Below are 21,160 nucleotides of genomic sequence, written 5' to 3'. Positions count from 1 at the left end.
GACAATATTTGCATACTCTTCTTACATTATTTATTTAGCACTTTAATGCTATGTCACAGCAAATAAAACAACCAGCAATAACACATCCTCTTTTTTCACATCTGCGCACGTTCTCGCGCATGACATTTCTTGGTAGGAAATCCGTCACAATGCTGTCAGTAGCGTCGTAGCGTCTATAACCGAGTTTAGTTTATTTCACTTTGCTGTTGCAGTAAAGTCATAGGCGTGCATTTGTTGAATAGTGTAGTTGTTTATAATTTGGTGTAGTACTGACATAGTGTGAGACTTAACGTTATTTGTTATTTAAGTATAACAATGTATAAGACAATGAGTCATGGTGTTTGTACAGTGAGAAGTTATAGAAATCCGAGATATTCTTCAAAGAAAAGTTTCTTTAGATTTCCTGCTGATACAACAAGGTATGTGTAGTGCTAAAATGTGGAAAGATTATAATTTTTACACCAATTATTAAATTGACATTATAACCTACATATAACATCCTTATCTAAAATGGTTGGAATATATTTTGAAAAAATTATTTTAGAATCTGACATATGTACAAACTTTTTGACCATTTGTAATATGATTAATTATGACCATCCCTGTGTAGATTTTCCAAAAACATATGTAATATTGTTATATATTAGGCTAAGATTGTATTAGGTATACTCTTAAGGATATAAACAAAAATTTTCAAAATATAAATAAAAACAAATTAATTATATGGCGTCATTTGTGATCATTAAGTATTCATAAATGTACATACTTAATTTATTTAAGTTATGATTTAGTCTTAAGTTCTTTTAAAATGTAATAAAATTTAAGACTTATTAAAATAAATGTTTTTTTTTAATTTCCCTTTACAAAATAGTAGTTCCAATATATTTATTTATTTATTATTAAAAATCATCAAATAACTTTTCAGCCACACATTACACACATTATCTTTAAATTTCTTGCAATATTTTAAGTGCAATATTTTTTTGTACTTACCTATACTACTATAATTATATATATTGTACGAAAGACACTAGTTGATTTAGTCAAAATATATAAAGTAACAAGTAAATATACGGGTATAATGAGTATATATATTTAACAATCCATTAATATTATAAATTTTATATTACAACCCTGTTGAAGGAAATTCATAACCTATAAATATTTCAAATACAGCCCTGACTTTTCCTACCCAACTGACATTAGCAAGGTCAAATTTAATTTTGCGCGGGAAAGATATAGTGATATTGCTGGTTGTTTTATTTGCCGTGGCTATGTGTCAAATGAATAAACAAAATGACACAAATAATAATTATTGTTATAGCAACCATAATTTTTATGTATCAGGCTACTTTGACTGAAATATGAAATAACATTTTTTAAAATGCTTGCAACTTCTTAACAAAAACGAATGTTCATATAAGAAAAAATGTTTGAAATTAAACAAGGTACCGTCTGTCAAAATTTGTCATAGAGCTTGTAGAACACCCTATATAAATCTTGAGTTGTTCCTTCAAAAATATACATGTTAACAAACAGTGGACCGAGATTAGAATCTTGTGGTTCAGTGAAATAATATATAGATAAAGAATTTTTTTTAACTATTGTATAAAAGTCGAATTATTAGTCTTACCAGAACGAAAAGCAGAATGGCCGATATAACTCAAGTAATGTTAGCGAAGATCGTGGGGTAATATTTCCTTGATTAAATATAAATATTTATAATTTTTTACAAGATATGTAATACCAGCATAGTAATTAGCTTATTGGAATGGTGGAATATTTAGATTGAACGTAAGAGTAAAATACGTGAAATATTACAGTTACAGGAAAAATTGTTCTTACAAAATATGTTTCAAACTGGAAGTTCATAATTCCGTAATGCCTGATAGTTTCGTTGCTTAAAAAACTAAATATTTATTTCTATTGTAAACTGACACACATGGAAATAATATGTTTATTGCAGTTTGATCGAAACTATACTCTGTACAGCCGATGAGTGTTAGGAAATGACCTTTAGACACTAATCAAAAAAATGTATTTCTATCTCCCTCTTGAAGGAAGTTATAACTCTATTAATTTGAATTGAAGTAGCGTACAACGTGCAAAAATTTTTTAGGAGTTTCTTGTCAAAAAGTAAAGAAATCCTGTATATAAATTTATTTCCAAAAATGTCTCCTATCGGAGTTACACTATCTTTAAAGGAGTAGTTAAAATTATATTTAAATCTTGAAATGTGAGTTATGCACTTCGTTTATAGCAGGGATGCACATACTTAAAGGGAACAGGGACCACTCGGGAAAAATATAAGCCAAGGACGGGCCACTACAAACAATATTTATTAACACAAAATTTTTTATTTTTAAATAGTATGAAATACAATGATAAAAATAAAATAACCTTCAAAAATGTTTGTTGTAATAATTATGTAATCATTACAATGTAATATTTCATGTTTTATTATTTTCATGCATGACATTGCATTTTATATTTGGCTCCACATTACTTGTAGCCACACGTATAATTGCTTCCAAATTTTCATTTGCCAGACGGTTTCGGTTTTTCGTTTTGTTAAGTTTCATCACTGAAAACGTTTGTTCACAAATATACGTCGATCCAAATAAGCTTGCGCATTTCAATGCATTTATTCGCAACTCTTTATAAGCGTTTTTATCAACGCAACGGTAGAAGTTGAGTAAATTACCTTCATTAAATTTGTTTCTTAAATTATCATCATTTTGCATGTCTATTAATTCCAGCTGCATTAATTCCGGCGCATTTTAGGGTGAAATGTTGAAAGGATTGCTGAAAATGTCCAATAGCGATTTAACTTTTTTGAAGTCTACAAAACGATTTTCAAAAGCTTGTATCAAAATATCAATTTTTTCAATATGAGCGAAACTGACGTCAGTTTTATTGAACTTCTCCATAATTTTTTTGTAGTTCGGAAAATGGCCGTAATTGGCTGAATTGATTCGTGTCCTGAAAAGACTCAATTTGCATTGAAAGGACGAAACACGAGAGTATAGCTGCGAAATCAATTGATCTTTGCCTTGGAGTCGCGTATTTAAGACATTCAAGTAATTTGTGATGTCTACAAGAAACGCTAAGTCACACAGCCAATCAGAGTTGTCGAGTTCGGGGACGTCGTTTTTCTTTTCCGCCAGAAATAGTTGGATTTCTTCAATCAAGTTAAGAAATCGCTGTAGTGTCAACCCACGACTTAGCCACCTTACTTCAGTGTAAAACAGGAGATCACCATATTCGCTTTCAATATCCTCGAGAAATTGTTTGAATTGTCGGTGATTGAGACCTCGTGATTTTATAAAGTTTACGGTAGATACTACTACTTTCATAACATTTTCAAATCCCAATAATTATGAACAGAGGGCCTCTTGATGTATAATACAATGAAGCTGCATTAATTCCTTGGTATTTATGTTTTTAGTTTGTAAATATGTTTTTAACAGAGTTACTATCCCAGATGTACCATTGAAGGTGCTCCGTCAGTTGTAATTCCAGATATTTTCGTTAAATCCAAATCCATTATAGAACATTTTTCTAGAAGAGCTTTGAGCATGTCACTTCCCCTGGTTTGACTTGTCAAAGAACTCATACCAATCAGTTCTTCACTCACTTCAAAATTTTGCGTTACACCTCGTAAAAATATTAATAGTTGAGCAGTTGAACTTATATCTGTAGATTCGTCGAGCGCTATAGAAAAATACTCAAAACTTCTCGATTTCGTAGCTAATTGCTCTTCTATATTATCTGCTAATGCGGTAATTCTTCTTTGAACAGTCATCCGATTTAACTGAATTTTTTTCAAACTTCCTTACATTTTCCGGACAAATTTTTTTTGCGGCGATATCCAAACATTGCTTAACAAACTCACCATCTTTAAAAGGCCGACAAGTTTTCGCTATTATTCGAGATATTTCAAAGCTAACTTCAGTGGCTGTTTCAGCATCTTGAACTGGTTTTGTAAACATAGATTGCTGGCCTATTAGTTCCCGTTGTAAAGTGGAAATTCTTTGCGTTCGATTTTCGCCAGTTAATTTGGTAAAAGTTGGATGCTGGGTTTCATAGTGCCTTTTCACATTATATTCCTTCGGAATAGAAACACTACTCTTGCATATTAAACAGACAATTTTGTTATGCGATGAAATAAGAAAGTATTTTTCGGTCCATCATGAAACTGTCGATTTTCATCTTCAACCTTACGACTACGTTTGTGGGTGGAAATTTTCGAAAACATTTTAATTGGCTCATTCCGAGTAGATTGACTGGAGATATTTGTTCCAGATTTTTTGAAGAGTCGCTTACGAGATTTAAAGAAGCCCCTGTTTTGTTAAGTAAACAAATATTGTTTAAGCACAACCCAGTTTGGTTGCTCAGCAGTATTAGGGCTGAATATCTAAATCTTTGGATAGGTACAATCTCGGCCTCTATGATTCATAAATTCAAATCATCTCGATTTCTTTTTCGAGGGACAATTTAAACAATTGGTTTATACGACAAACTCCAAGCCATTTTTGAACGTGTTCGCCAATTAATGTGTCGCAGGAAAAGTTTAATTTATTTATTTTTACCAAAGAATTGAGCGCTGAGTGAAAAAATGTATATTTTTAACTCTGTAAAAAAGACACATCGAAAAGAACCGGTAAGGACTGCAAATTTTCACCCATTGCAAAATCGCAGATGATCAAAAGTTGGATAAAGTAATATCTTAATAAAAAAAAAAATGAATTTTAACCTACGCCTTTAAAGAGGTGTAATTTCGAAAACAGACTTTTTGAAAATAAGTTTATATAGAACTCCTTGCCTCACTTTTCGGCAAGGAGTCGCCCCTTGAAGTTTTTGCAATACTAAACATCCTCTATTAAAAAATTTTTATCTATCATCACTGTTACACAAAAATAATCGCCAAAAGTTATCATATAACTTAAAATATGCTTAACATAAACTCTTGAAAGTGTGTACGTTGCCACTGGAAAACCCTATGCCTAAGAAATTAAAAATAAAGCCAAAAACATAAATATTTTGCTTATGGAATATATATTTGGTAATTCCTCACATGTAGATGAGCTGTGTACATTATACTTGACTCAATAATCTTATATGCATTGCTTCGGCAGCGCCGATAATGATTATTTTTATCTTATTGCGGCGATAATATAAAAATAATCCCAGGAAGAGTTTAACGGAAAATATCGATTTCATTTGATGTTGAGTAAAATATGAGTCTACATAAACAGGAGCATCAAATCGTGTAAACATTTCAAATCTAATTTTACCCTGAACATTAAACGAAATATTTTGTTCAAATACACCATTTTTCATTTTTATATTTCTATTTTTAGAGCTGCGGACTCCCTGCGAAGACCTCAGAAGTTCCGAGGATGAACATTCTCAACACAGTTACATTCCACATTCCAAGGTAAGAAACATCGACCACCATCGATGGATACGTCTAGAAAATAGTACAGACGGACGTCATCTTAGGAATTGAGATGTTTTTGCTCATAACTTACAAACGGTTGAACTGAGGGGAGAACACTTTGGCCAAAAAGTGTACAGTCCGTACAATATTTATTGAGATAGAATTATGTTATCCGAACTATTGTAACAATTTACTGCGGTTAATTCCAAAAAAGGGACGCAAGGGTCTTTTTGGAATTCTTCCTCAACAAATATCGTACGGACTGTACACCTGCGGACTTTTTTAAAAATAAATCCCTTTAATTCCTTCTTTAATTTGTTGGATATCCTTATAGCCCGGTCAAAATAGACATTTCAAATAACGAAAATTCCGACAGAGCTAAATTTTGGTGGAGACCTTGGGTAATCCATTAGAAATACAGTGTTAAAAGTCCCCATGTGTGCTAAAAAAGTTATTCGGGGTCAAAGGTCAAAATTTGAGGTTTTTGGATTTTTCTCGAAAACGATAAGTTTTATCAAAAAAGTAGCCCAGACAAAAATTATATATCTTAAAATTATTTACAAAAATGGTATTTATACTTTTTTTTTCTAAGAACCACCATTCCTGAGATATCGCGATTCTAAAAGTTGAAGGATTCACATTCTACATGATATGCACATATTTCCACACCGCCCGTGAGGTAGTGTACTTTGACGCGTTTTTTTTAACGTGGTTTCCCCGGTAGGTCTACTCCACGAACTGTTATGACAGAATTTTCAGGGACAATATTATTTTAACTGTATGATGATTATTGATATTGGTTATTGACTTTAACCGTAGTTCTGATTTCTTTTGATATTTTAATCTGATTCATACTCTTCTAAGTCGACTTCAATAGTCATGTCTTCTTCGATTTCTTCTTCTTCCTCTTCTTCTTGCTGGATGTTCATAAATTGTTCAAATGAAGATGAATCAGCTGTCTCTTCATCGAAATCACATGAATCTTTGTCTGTTGTATTCAATTGGGCATTTGAGCAAGACTGGCTTTGGCAATTAGTACACGCTGGAGAACACAGTAACCCTACTCTTCTACAGCCTCATTTAGCACTACAACCTTTTTGCAATTGCAATAAATAGTGTTTAGGAGTTTTTCCAGAGCAGGTGGAAGTAAAGTTTGAATCGGTTCCAAGAATTATCTGTTAATTTTCAACCCGTCTTCTGGGTTCAGTTGATTGCCTAACCATGTTTGAACCTGATAGTATACTCGATACAAGTGTTGATTAGCAGAAGCAGCCGATGTTGGAGGAAGACAAGATAGTTGTACTAGTTTTGCTTCGTGTATTTTTTACAAATGTTAAATATCTATATTTATCTATACAATCAATTTTTTTGGAGCTCCTTAACAGCAAGGGGAAAGCGAATTGCTTTTATGAGTATTGTTTGAGGTGAAGAATCAATTCCTGCAATCAATCAAATCTTTTTTTCCAAATAATTTTAATACTGATGTTTTACCCCTTCTGAACATAGCTGATGTAGCATCACAGCCGGTTATTAAAAATAAGATATGGTTTTGGCATTTTGGATAAGCAGATAAACTTTTTGAAGAATATATTTCTGTTCGCTGTTAAGCCTTTCCAGGTTTTAAAAAGTATATAATTTTATCAATTGGAGTCCTAGCAGTGAGTAGTATTAATAAGTCAACATCTTCACCACCTACAATAGTTGTATTTGTTGCATTAAATTGTTCTATTGCTGTTTCAATTATAAGGACATCTGCCTCATTTTGACTAAGGGACTGAGTTTCTTTTGAGTGTATATTCTCAGAATAGTATAGTATACATACAAGAGACACAAATAGGCATTTTTACTTGCATTAAGTGCCTGACTATGTATATGACTATGTATATGTGGCATATATGCCACATATTCATATCATATAGAACGTGACTCCTTCAACTTTTAAAATTGCGATATCCCAGGAATGGTGCTTCTTAGAAAAAAGTATAAGAACCATTTTTGTAGATAATTTTCAGATCTATAATTTTTGTCTAAACTACTTTTTTGATAAAACTTACCGTTTTCGAAAAAAATCCAAATAACCTCAAATTTTGACTTTTGATCCCGAATAACTTTTTTAGCACACATGGGATCGGTGGGGACTTTTGACACTTTATTTCTAATGGTGTACCTAAGGTCTCCATCAAAATTTAATTCTGTCGGAATTTTTGTTATTTGACCACTGTTTTTATGACTAATTTGACCGGACTATTAGGAAATTCTACTATATTCATCTAAATCACTGTACATCCTAGTAATTTCTTATGAAATACTTCTACATCGCAGTAATAACATAAAAAATAAAGTATGTTTTGCAGTTGTAACAAATATTATGAACTGAACTGATGGGGATTAGTATGAGGAGTCGGTAAATAAAATGTCCCATTTGCTCTAAAACTAAATATAGGGATAGAAATTGACAATTTAGACATATAAATTCCTGGCAGTCCGTCAAATAATATAAAATCTTAAAAGAAAAATATGTAAACAATATTTCCGGCTAGTTCCAAAACTAACAAAGCAATGTCCATCAGATTTAAAATTTAAAAATCGCTGGATCGATTCCAGTTTACCAATTTGAACACCACTGTCCGGAGACAATACAGGAGCTCCATATACAAGTTTCGATCTAACGTAACTAAAGTAAAGAGATTTTGTGATATCTGAGCTTGTAAAATCATGGTAGTTGCGAATTATAAATCCGTATATAGACCAGGAAAGGGTATCCATGCATAATTCTTCGGTAAGGCTGATTTTTTGTGAGCAGTAAAAATAGAGTAGAATAATATGTACCGTATCCGCACGCTGAAAAAGGCGTTGTTTAAAAGTTGATCAAACTTAAGAAATTCGCGTTTTTCGACTGTAACTTTTCTGATGGTTCTACAGAAAAATAGATCTACAAAACGACCTCTCCGGTCAAAAGTTACTTGCAAAAAACCGCCAATTATGCCATTTTAAATAAACAATAATAAATCGCGATGTTATCACAGAGGCTTCTTCAGATAACACTCGATAACTCCTCACTGCAGACAAATAATTTATGCGAAAGCCGGAATCCGTAAGTGGATTATTTCGCGAGATATGGCCTTATAAACAAATTAACTAATTAACGATCTGTACAAATCTGAGCGGTACCCGAAGTCGCGCCAATTTTTTTTATTGGTAGATTTAACAAAAAGCTATCGAGTTCCATCGTTTCACCAACTCGACACGGATTCTTAACGGGTAAATCTACTCGAAGTAACTTATTAGTGTTCACTCATTATCTGTCAAATATTTTGGACTCTCATGGGTAGGGTTACATGTAATCTATACCAATATATCAAAGGCTTTTGACTGTATAGACCACTGCGTTCTTTTGCAAAAGCTGGAAGGTTTTGGATGCAGCCCCCATTAATGAACCTTTTTTCTACATTAAGGATAGAACCTACTTTGCTACATTTAATGGATATAAATCGCAGTGCCATACTGCAAGTTCGGGTGTTCCCCAGGGATCCAATTTGGGTAGATTGCTGTTTCTAATGTTTATTAACGATATATGTGCTGTCAACGTTGTCAATGTTGTAATTAAACATAATACGGTTAGATTTGTTGAAGAATGATCTAACAGTACTACCAAAGAGTACTATAAGTAAAATTGCAAGATCGCGAGGAGACCTCGTCGCAAATTCACAACTACCGAGACGTATCTACGCTTTGTAAATCCTTGTTGAGTTACCGGACATAACCCATTCCGATTTTTCTTATTTCAGGAAGATCACAGTTCCGCCAAAACCCACCTCAGGATCCACAGGACGCCCTGGGAAAAAGTAAAAGGGATTATACCGGGCAGAAATAGTTTTAAAAAGAAACATCGACTTAGTGCGGCTAGTGACGACATACAAATAGATGTAGAGCCTTGTAGCGACGAGGAAGTGTTCGAGGATGACCCAAAAAGTAAATTTATCCAGTTCTTACCTCGCAGCGAGAGCTCGAAAGAAGTTCCACAGGAGGTGATTGAGAGGTACCAAAGCGCGCTGGCCGAGAACCTTGATAAGGACATTTCGAGATGGGCGATGGTGAAGAAGGCCTTCCTGATAAGCGAACACCGACATATGTCTTGCCCGGCATCACCAAAAGGTTAATTCAGTATTGTATACCAACATGCGTGGAAATAATCAGTAAAGTAGCCTGCTCTCAAACTTTGTAGAAATCGATTCCACCATTTTATTCTGCAAATATTACATATCCTGTAAAAAAATCAATATTTCAAGAAAATATTACTTCTTGGCCCTCTCTAATATTACTCTATTATTATAGTCTATTTTGTTTTTTCGTTCTGGTAACTACTTGGTTTAGTCGAAACCACACACTGCCAGTTAATGTACAAACGCTGCCTTTAAATAATAATTTTGTATCTTTCTTAATAAGGAAATTATAGTTCTATGTTCATTTGAAGCGGAACACGCTGTATATTTAAACAACTATTTCAGAATCAACCCTCGAAGACGAAATCCAGCGCGACTACAGGAAACTCCAAAAGAAACTGAGCCTGGAGTTCCAGGAAAAACTCTCCGAATGGGAGCGCCTCAAACAGAGCTCTCCAGCAGGATCCAACCCGTCCTCGTCGTGCGGCTTTGTGGAGGAAAACAAGGACCCAAACTTCCTGAAAAAGATGGAAGAATGGCAGAAAATGAAGAGCCACCAGACCTCCACCAAGACCCAAATGCCGAGCGAATTCGACCTGCCCCCAGAGTTCAAGAAGAAGTTGCAGGAATGGGAGAAGATAAAAAAATCGTCAGGGAAAGAAGCTTCGGGTGTTAAGAAGAAGCTTGGAGAAGTAGGGCGGTGGAAGTCGCTCAGCGGGCACCGATCCGAAACCTCAACAGCCTTCGAGTACCCGCCACTGTCGGAGGATTTCCGGAAGAAGTTGGACGAGTGGAAGCAAATTAAAGCAGCCGGCGGAGCTTCCAACTTGTTGCAGGCCTCGACGAAGCAAAAAGAAAAAAGTCCTAGTCCTAAACTCATAAGAAAGGACTCGTCTCCCAAGCACAGCAAGAAGCAAAAGGAACAAGATAAGGATATCTATTGGGTTGAGAAAGAGCTGAATAAAATTGAGAAGGAGAAGCAGAGATTGGAAAGGGAGCGGCAGAAGTTCTTGGAACGAGAGGAAAGGTGAATTTAATTTAAGATTTGGACTTCTATTAATGAAATCCTAAATTTCATATGCATGATTCTTTTACTGTAATTTTTTTTTTCTATTTTACTTGAAATTGTTGAAGGGTTACACAGCAATTCCTATACGACGAGGCTACGCCGATGTTGGCAAGGAAAGGGCCAATAGAGAAAAGGGCATGATACTTACCCTATGTATATTAATCAGTATATATTTACATCATGAATGAGCATCGGCAAATGTATTTAAACAGAAAAATAGTAATTTATTAGTAGCTAAGAACTATAAAAGTTACATATGAAATTGAGTATTTCCTTTAATTTGTATTCTTTACTTGTAAGTAATTACTTTTTATGCGTATATTACACACAACATTGGTATTCTTTTAATGGCTCTCATATGCTTACAGATTATCCAAACTGCGCAAGTCAGTCATAGGGGGTAACAAAAAAGAAGTTTTAATCCACACACCGTCAGGTTTCTACAGATTTGAAGGTATCTCGAGGAAATTCACGCAGAAATTATACGAATGGGAAAAAGCAAAAGGAATCGCTCCGGAAGCATCCACATTTGCCCTCCTGTCGTCTTCATACACCCCAGAAAATAAACCGGTGACAAAAAGGCACAGCACCTGTAAGTGATTGTTCTATTTAATATCTATGTTAATGAACTTATGTCAAACATTTTTGCCACATGTCCGTTATGTCAAAATGAAGTAAATATACGGATTTGCGTTGAGTACGTAATTTGTATGTAATTTTAAAATCTGGTGGGGAGGGTGGTGGTGCACATCTAACTAGGCAGCCGCGACCTATCCAGCGATCGTGAAAAGTAATGTTTAGAAACATTTAATGGTACGTCTTTCAATAACTCCGGCAAGCGATTTTGCAAAAAATCTAGATATGAATGGGTACAACGGAGCTTCTCTCCACACAACTGGATGCGAAATGTTTACTTGATGTGCGATATTTCTGGTGCTACGATGGGGATCTTCTTCGACGAGATCTAAAATCATCTCCTCGACATTTAAGATTCTTAGTGGTCGCCCTAGGCCACCGTCGCGACGTCAACGCGGTTGTTTTTCACCGGTGTTCAACTCTTTGCGCTACATCAACAAATGTTCGCGGTGCGGGGGCACGTCGTTCAGGATATCTTGCACGGTACACTTGACAAGCTCTGTGGGCATTTTCATTTGCTTCGCCATAAATTATTATGATCATATCATAATATTCGCGATTGCTAAATAAATGCGCTATTTTCAAAAGAAAACTTGGAAATAGGTCCGGCTATTAAATGTACTCTCGAAAAACAGCACAGTAATCACTACAACAATGAATTACAAACTGACTTTTGAATACAGTCCGGCTTCATATGAATCCTACAAACTCGTAAAAAGTGATGCAGAATTTTTTGTAAGTACTCGCCGCGTTCAAATGCATGTATTTCAGCAGTTCCAAAACAGTTTTAACCACAATTTTTAATTAGCTTCTTTGTCTATGACCTTAAACTTCCGATACGAGTTTGTGGCATCAATTAACTAAATTTTTGACATAAGTTCATTAACACTCTGTATACAGGGTGTCCCCGTTAGTATATTATCTCCAGTGGACGTATAGGAGGGGTCAAAATAACACTATTATCTTTAAAAACAGTTTGTACATTTGGATAAAATTTTATCGTAGTTTATTACAAATAAGTATGTATGGTTTGATGTTAAAACCGGTCTTTTGCTATTACAAGTGTCCAAAAACTCATGCATTTATTTTATTTAATTTTACCGAGTCCAAGAACCTTTGAAATAGCTAAGTGAAGCAAGATGAAGACAACAAATAAACATTTATTGAGCAAGTGTTCAAAACGAGCCCCGTGCACGATTATGCACATCCTCATTTTAAACATTTTGTGCGTTAATATTTATTAAACGATTTTAGTCATCCATGGGTAAATCGAGGCTGACCTGTTTTATGAACACCTAGGTCACCCGACCTAAATCTATTAGATTTTTTTCTGTCAGGACATCCAAAAGATCTCATTTATTTAACAGCTCTAAATGCTAAAATATAACTTTACCTGAGAATAACAGAACTGTGATCATATTCGTAACAGTCTTGGAACATTATTTGATGTGCACCGAAAAACATTCGTAGAATAAAAAAAACTTTGAGTACCTACTGAACTGATATTTACCTTTTTCTCATTTTTATTATTCTTAAATGTTTATTTTTGATTTTTAACTTGTTTCTCTTAAGATATAACCATAACCCTTTCAAGAATTTGGACCTGCCAACTTTGAATAAGCTAAGTACTGAAAAAAATTATAAAAAAATAAGTCCTAGTTATTATTTTATGAAAGTAAGTACTTTTTTACAGAAAAATCTTCAAAATATCTAAAATAAATATTTTCAGTGCGATAATATGCTTCAATTTTATGTATAAAATACAGGGTGGGCCATTAGTGTAAGAAAGTAAAATAACTCCCTTGTTACTCATAATACAGAAAAAAAGTTTATATAAAAGTTATACAGAATCAAGAAACCTAAACTACAAAATTAATTTGATACATGCAGGGTGATGAGTAAAAACGGGACACGCCAAATATTACATTTTTTAAATGGATCACCCTGTATATTTTTAAACATATGGATTTCCGAGAAAATTCTATATATGACAATATAAACAGTTTATTATTTTAGTGCGGGGTTGCCAAGTTATGTAGAAAATTCTTCGAATTTTGGAAAAAACATAATCTCGAAGAAGTTGTATTAACTTTCAGTTACTAACACTTGGAACAAAATAATTAGACAGAGTTATAGGCAAATGTTAGGAATAGATGCCTATATAAGCTAATATCGATATTTTATACAGGGCATTTCTAAAATTTTTCAAATGGAACACCCTGTATTTTATTGTTCTATTTTATTCACATATCGGTCCACTTCAACTTTTATTAAGCATGTTTTATATCTAAAATTGTTAGTTTTTAAGATATAGCAACATTTCTGAAAAAAACTTAATGCTTATTATTTTACAGAATGCCACAAATAAATATTAACTAATAAAACTAACTCAAAATGGAATGATCAATTATGAACTGACAAGTTGACACAATGTGACAGATGTTTTCCAAAGCCATTTTGTGCGACCGAAAATAATAACAATTAGGGTTTTCCAGAAATGTTGCTATATCTTAAAAATTAACAATTTTAGTTATAGAACATGCTTAATAAAAGTTGAAGTGGACCGACATGTGAATAAAATAGAACAATAAAATACAGGGTGTTCCATTTGAAAAATTTTAGAAAATCAAGTTTGAGCTTTCTTAAAACTATCGTATTAATGCCCTGTATAAAATATCGATATCAGCTAATATAGGCATCTATTCCTAACATTTGCATATAACTCTGTCAAATATTTTTGCTCCAAGTGTTAGTAGTTGAAAGATAATACAACTTTTTCGAGGTCATGTTTTTTTCCAAAATTTGAAGAATTTTCTACATAACGTGGCAACTCCGCATTAACATATTAAACTGTTGATATTGTCATACACAGAATTTTCTCAGAAATCCATATATTTCAAAATATACAGGGTGTTCCATTTACAAAAAGGTAATATTTGGCGTGTCCCGTTTTAACTCATCGCCCTGTGTGTTTCAAATTAATTTTGTTCTTTAGGTTTTTTGATTCCGCACAACTTTTATGTAAACCTTTTTTCTGTATTATGAATATCAAGGGATTTATTTTACTTTCTCACACTAATGGCCCACCTTATATGTGTTGCGACTAGTCCCTTTCTGGATACCTTGTAATACTAAAAGAACAATTTTAACATAAAATTATGGACACATTTGTAATACACTACGCCAAATATTTTATTTAAATATGCAAGAGGCTTTAAAGTTAGAACCCAGGTAGATATTTACTTGACACCCTTACATATGAACTTGTTGGTAATAAAACATTCTCATATTTCAACATTTGATTGTAGCTAACACCCCTCCCATCACCCGTTCAATGTCGGCGGACAGCATAGCGATCTCAGCTTTAAACCTAACGTGTCCCCTGATGACCCACCAACCCTCCAGTTTGTCCCTAAACGACGTAGAAGAATTGGAAAAGGAGTGTCTAGCTAATTCCAAAAGTTCTTCGATGCAATATCTAATCGGGTCCGAAGAGGCTTTAGATATGGACGAACCTGAAGCTGTCTTAGTGGAAGTGGAAGATTACGAAGAAGAAACAGCTGCACCGCTTCATACTTACGTCGAGAAGCATCAGCTTCCAATTTACCAAAGACAGGAGGGCAAGGCGTTGTGGTAAAATAAATTAATATTACGTTAAATGTGACTACTTGTGTAATTTTATTACAGCGAAGGTGAGACGATAGCAGCACCAAAGATAAGGAAATCTGAGTCTACAAGGGCACAAGTGAACTACAATTTAATAGAAGATATTATAAACGTACTGAAGCAGTTAGCAGAAAACGAAGTAGAAGTCAAGTAAGTGAAGTGAATAGCTTTGTTTCTAGTTCAAACAGTTTCAAAACGATGGATTTTGAACCTTATATAAGCATCATCGGAATGCTCATACGTTTGGAACTGTTTGGGATTGTTCTAGGAACAAAGCTAATATCGTTGGTTGTGATACAAAATCGAGTAACACCGAAAAATTCATTTTAAAAGATTGAAGAACTTGTTCTAAATTTTAAGCCACATTTGTTTGCAAAGCCATATATGTATATGCCATAATCAAATAGTTTTAATGTTATAGCCAGAGCAGTATGATAAAATAAAAAATAATCAGATTGTAGCCGTTGTCAACAAATAGAGCGCCAGTGGCGTTCACTGCATTAAGTAGACATATACAGGGTGTAAGAAGTTTGACTGCCATTTCTTCAGCATGAGATAGAGTAATCATAAATGAACAAAAAGTTGTATATTGCAGGCGCGTAACAGTTTTCAAAATACAGCGAATATTATTCTTGGGGAGTTTCATCACAACGTGACAACAGCGCTTAACCTGCTGATGCACATCACGTATGCACGTGGCAGACTTGTCTTACGGAAAAAATGTAAACAACTATTATTGTGAAACATTTAGTAAATTTCAAGACAATTGTTTTTCAGTTTTTAAATAAATAAAATAAAATGTATCGATTTTGTAGTACGAAGATAGTGTAGTGCTTAAATTCTAGCTCGAATTTTAGTAATTATGAATCTCTTAAAACAGGAACTTAACTTTTAATCAAATTATGTATTTGAAAAAAATGTAATTAAAGTACCCAAAAATTTACGTCGTCCAAATAATCATATGTAGTAAAAATAATTTAGGTAATTACCAAAAAGCAAAATTCAGTAATTTTTAAACGCACAGACTATGCTCGAAATGTCCACCACCATATTCTATGCACGCATGACAGTTTAGAAACCAATTTTCGCGCATTCGCTGGAAAACACCTCAAGAAAAGGAAATAGTGGTACGCAAAAAACACTCCGACACGGTCGAATCCAGATACCAACTGAAGTGAGTATTGGTGGTTGCTGGACACGTTAGTACCTCGTGTTAATAAACCTCTGCATTGTTGTTATATTGCTTGATATGAATTTTATCGAATTTTAAATTTATTACAACACAAATTATTTTTTAGAATTAAGCATAAAGAAGTTCAAAAAAGTGATAAACATTGTATTTTATGGTATTCTATACACGCAGTTGTCAGTATTCCTTAATTAAACGAACTTTTGTACATCAAATTTTAATAATTTTTTTCTCGGAAATGATTACGTTTAGGACTCATGTCATATAAGCTTTTTTGTTTATTTTAATGTATTCTATCATCTGTTAAAATTAAGGCAGTCAAACTTCTAACACCCTGTATAAAAATAAAAAATATCTGTAAAACCATTAATGGATATAAAAAGTGTGTGTTCCGTGATCTAAGTATAACAAAAAAATAAAGACCTGTTAGTTTGATGTCCCAAAAATTCGTTTCGATGTACCTAATTCATTGGTTTATGGATATAAGGACTACTAGATCGAAAGAGTCAAGAAATAATTATACAGGGTGAGTGGGTGTTATGGGAAAAATTAGAGTATTTTTAATTCAATATAAAATTTATTAATTTGCCTTCCTACTAGTTTCGGCTATTATGCCATCTTCGGGGTAGAAGAAAAATGACAATCATCGGAAAAATAAATTGCTTCATAAACTATTAATAAATAACATAATAATTTGACCAAACGTAAAAGATGTTAGTGTATTATAAAAAACCTTTTTAAGTCACCGTAACAGATTAAGGACAAACAACAATAATTTTTATTTCATGAGTTTTAAGGAATAAGGTTTTCACCCAACCCCATAAAAAAAATCACAAAGGTTAAGATCTGGTGACCTGGCCGGCCACGCAGTTGGCCCTCCACGACCTGCCCACTTATTACGGAATGTAATAATCTAAGAACTGGTAGTTCACATCTAAAAATAAAGTTTATGTTGAAATGAATTTATGCATTTACTTAAAAATATTCAGATAGTCGACGATATCAGCAACAAATCTATTTCAATGCTTTTTTAGGAATTTGAGCCAAGGTGGTGCGAAATATCAACAAACCTCGGAAATTGTACCTAAATTAGAGGTAAGTAAATATTTACCCTTATATTCCCCAAAACTATGCAGTAATTTTTTAGATGATATACGAAGACCAAAAGCAACTGTCAGTAAACTTAACGAAAAAATTGCAAAGCCTCCAAGAAGCGAACACATCGGTAATTTTAGCAATTCTGAGGGAAGAAGAAAACTGTCAGATGAACATAACAGAAACACTGGAAGCAGTTCAAGATGTATCAAACGAAATTATTCAAATGGTAATGGTGAATTGTGAAATTAGCGACTAAGGTAACACTTTTCTAAATTTTAGGCAGAGCAAATGGATCAACACTTCAATACAAGGTCTCCTCAAAATTTTAGTTCGACGTATAAAAACTATCTCTTGGTATTTGAAAATATCCGCGATATTAGAACGAAAATTCTCGATTTAAGACGACACTTAAGCTATGTGTGTGCCGCAACAGGTAAATTCTATTAGCAGTGCAGGATTGATTAAAGTCATAAAACATTATGTTCCAGATTCAACAGCACCCAGAAAATTGAGTGGCAAAAAGAAAACTCTAGTACAAAAAACAATTTCGAACGAATCGAAATCTTCCCGATGCGACACGAGCGACAACTCAAGAAGAGGAAGTCAGAAGGACGAAAAGCGTTACATAAAATCGGAAAATACCAGTTCCAGCAACAGTCACAGCCAAGGTGCTGTAAAGAAGAGAATAAAATACCGACAGAAGGTGATGCAGAACAGAAGCTTGCCAGACACTGACGATGAAGAAGAAGACGAAGCTGCAGAGCAGAGGAAAAATAACCGGCAACATAAAAAACTGACACGAGCTAGGACGATATCTGAAGTGTATCCAGGTGTAGAGCCAGAGACTCCTGGATTCTTACCACAGAAAATTATCGTTCCCACCGAGACTAACTACGTTGTAGTTCAAGAGGAACCTAAGCTGCCTCCGGAATCCCCTTTGACCGTATTCGTGAAAACAACAAGGAAACTGTTCACTCCCATAGCCGAAACAAACCTAGCTGATACCGGAAAATCGTCAACAAACGAATCTCCCAGCATCGTTATAGAAACCACCATACCGTTTACGAAGGACGCAGAATCCAAGAAGAGTCAGGAAGAAAGTCCTAACTCGGAAGATAAGAATGCAAACACGACTCCGGAAGAAAACGTGTCTGTGAAATCACTACCACCCTTACCGGCATCTCCAGTTCCACAGAAGAAGGTCTTGAAAGACATTTCGCCCAGTATAAGATTGATGCTGGCTAAGTACAACCAGAAGATAACCGAGCAGGAAAGTCCGAGTGCAAAATCTGGCAATAGCAGTGGGTCCAACTCGCCTATAGCTTGGCGATCCCCTGCCGCAGAGCGAAGGGTCAAAGCGCAAACAGAGAAATATCAGGAGGAGCTAATAAGAATGTCTCCACTTTTAGGTAAAGGAAAAATAAGTACTCCAAAGCGATAATTTTACCAACTTGGCATATTTTTTATTATTTTTTCGCTTTTCTTACGAATAATCACAGCTTTCTGTCAGATTATATCTTCTAGACGTGTAGGATTATACAAAAGTCATCTTCAACGGCCACCAAAAGCAAGTGGTACATTTTTTGTTTTGTAATTTGTGCCACCATTTCGAAATTTGTAGATTGTGCTGTTTCCTAGAAAAATTATGGCTTCTAAATTATGAAACCAGAATTGTTTCGCTATGATTTCTAGTTTCGGAGCAATTCGATGGTCTCCTCGCGTAACATTATGTGTGTTTCTATGGCTATTGTTACGGCATTGTGGGTAGAAAGCAGAACAACGATTTTCTATCAAAAATGCTGCCACTGCCGATTCTTTTTGAGTTATAGTGTGTCAAAATTTAAATATCTTCTGCGCAATTTTGAAAATTTTCATTTAAAATGAAACTTTGCATTTCAGAAACTGCAAAAAAACTTTCCTACAATGATGTGCCATAATTTTGGACGAAAATGGTTTGATATGAGACTTATTTTTCTGTTAATTTCCATTTTTATTCATTTACTGTCAATATTTAAATTATTCATGCGTTCATAACGTGTATAGAGAACTTTAACACTCAGTGTGTAAGAAAATAACAGCTAAAAGTATGTCATATCTTAAATAATAAGGTCGAAACTGATCTAGATTTGGGATTTTACTCAAGAACAGTTTTTGTTGTTTACTCGATATTGTAGGTGTCGTTCAATACGGGGTCTGTAGCACGCAGAACAGTTGCTTCCTACAGTACTTTTAGTTAAAAACTTTATTGAAATTGAATTAAAATTAGAAAGCCTAACCTCAAGAAAGTTATGCCTAGCAGATGAACGAAACACTAAAAACATACCCTAAATTTTATTGCAATACCTTATTTTTTGAAAAAGACATGGCCAAAAGTTTCCTTAGGAAAAATATTCCTACTTTTTGATGTTCTATGAGCCCCCGAGTTTATAGTATTTGTAGGAACAGTTTAAATAACAAAAAGGCTATTCCAAAAATCTTCTCAGCTTTCTTTTGTTTCGCAAACGTTAAATTAACAATTTCTTTCCACCAGGTGAGCGCAGAGAAGTTCAAAAATCGGCCAGCGTAAGCTACCTGAGCTCTGGCACCAAACAAGTCACCGTCCCCTTAAGAAGAGAGTCAGTCCAAGAAAATTTACTGTGCAACCCTTCAACGACTTGTACTAGCGGAATAACGGAAGAGGAAACTCCTGGACAGCCCCCAAGACGCCCGGACAGGAAGACTTTAACCTTGGACATAACACCGAACCTACCAGACATATCCAACAGACATTCTCCCGAAATAAGGCTGAAGAAGCTTCAAAAAGCTAAAGAGGAGTTTCTCAGATCCACACCTGTATCTGCTCCTGCGCATATCAACGAGGAAATCATCAAGTTTCCCACGAGAAATCGTCTGAGTCAGATCAGCGTGGACAGCGAGTCCAGCTACGATAGTACCCTACCTGGAGCTTTGATAAAATCGGCAAGTGTGGGGATGATAAACGTAGACCCAGACACTTACAGACAGATAGACCCCGAGTTACATGGGGGTGGGTACGTTTCTCTACCACGCAGCACCTCGAACCACAAAGGGAACAAGTTCGGTTTCGCCAGCATTGCCTCCAAATTTAGGAAAGTCAAGATGAGGAAAGGCAAAGAGCGAGGTGACAGGAACAAAGAAGGCATGAACGCGGTCTCAGCGTTGTGCAGGCATAGTTTGGTGGTGGATATAACCAAAACTAACCTGGAAGACGGACATGCTGTGGAAGGTGAAGGTTCTGGTTTGCCTCCAGCGCCGTCGGCTCATAATTCTGCGACTAGCAACAACAACCAACATTCTAGAAGGGGAGGATCGCCTTCTTCCTCTACGAATACGACGAAAAGTAGTACTAGTTGGTTGAAGAAATCGTTATTTAAAAAATAATGATATGAGATACTAACAAGGTTTATACATATGTAGAATAATAAAATGTTTATTAATTTTAGAATAGATTTTCGTTTTATTTCAATTATTGCTAGATTATTTTTCTTTGTTCTTTTTTTTATTTAACAAACTGTTATTTACAATACTCCTATATGTACTTATACCACATTCCACCAAAAACAATTTATCTCTTATTGTTTGTTTGACAAAGTACCGCAATCAACTGCCATTTTGGATGAAAATCCCAAATGCCATCCTTGAAATACAAATTCCAGTTTTTAATCCATTACATTTTTAGACAATTAAATAATGTTCATATATTTTGAATAATTCATTATGCAATACTGGCATGCCTAATCCCTATTATCAACTTTGAATTATAAGATTCTTTTCGCATTTTATCGCAATACGCATGCGTCAGTCTATTGAAAACTGCTTTGCATTGCTCTATAGCAGGGATGCACATACCGCGGCCCGCGGGTCACATGCAGCCCGCT

General features: G+C 34.5%; 1 protein-coding gene across 1 annotated transcript in view; it reads left to right on the top strand.

Moving 5' to 3' along the window:
- The window catches only part of LOC108907199, a 40,901-nt gene extending 20,220 nt beyond the window's left edge, over nucleotides 1–20,681 (top strand). Inside the window, exons 3-13 of the mRNA XM_018710767.1 lie at nucleotides 5,364–5,440; nucleotides 9,232–9,598; nucleotides 9,952–10,633; nucleotides 11,044–11,267; nucleotides 14,620–14,944; nucleotides 14,999–15,127; nucleotides 17,201–17,261; nucleotides 17,314–17,490; nucleotides 17,544–17,697; nucleotides 17,753–18,673; nucleotides 19,795–20,681. Coding sequence (XP_018566283.1) covers nucleotides 5,364–5,440; nucleotides 9,232–9,598; nucleotides 9,952–10,633; nucleotides 11,044–11,267; nucleotides 14,620–14,944; nucleotides 14,999–15,127; nucleotides 17,201–17,261; nucleotides 17,314–17,490; nucleotides 17,544–17,697; nucleotides 17,753–18,673; nucleotides 19,795–20,663 — 3,986 coding nt within the window. The 3' untranslated portion in view covers nucleotides 20,664–20,681. The remainder of the gene's footprint in view (nucleotides 1–5,363; nucleotides 5,441–9,231; nucleotides 9,599–9,951; nucleotides 10,634–11,043; nucleotides 11,268–14,619; nucleotides 14,945–14,998; nucleotides 15,128–17,200; nucleotides 17,262–17,313; nucleotides 17,491–17,543; nucleotides 17,698–17,752; nucleotides 18,674–19,794) is intronic.
- Nucleotides 20,682–21,160: the final 479 nt, after the last annotated feature.

The sequence above is a fragment of the Anoplophora glabripennis genome, unplaced genomic scaffold, assembly GCF_000390285.2.
Source record: "Anoplophora glabripennis isolate ALB-LARVAE unplaced genomic scaffold, Agla_2.0 scaffold87, whole genome shotgun sequence".
Taxonomy (NCBI): Eukaryota; Metazoa; Arthropoda; class Insecta; order Coleoptera; family Cerambycidae; genus Anoplophora; species Anoplophora glabripennis.
The sequence above is the reverse complement of the archived record's forward strand: the minus strand, read 5'-3'. Positions and strand labels throughout refer to the sequence as shown.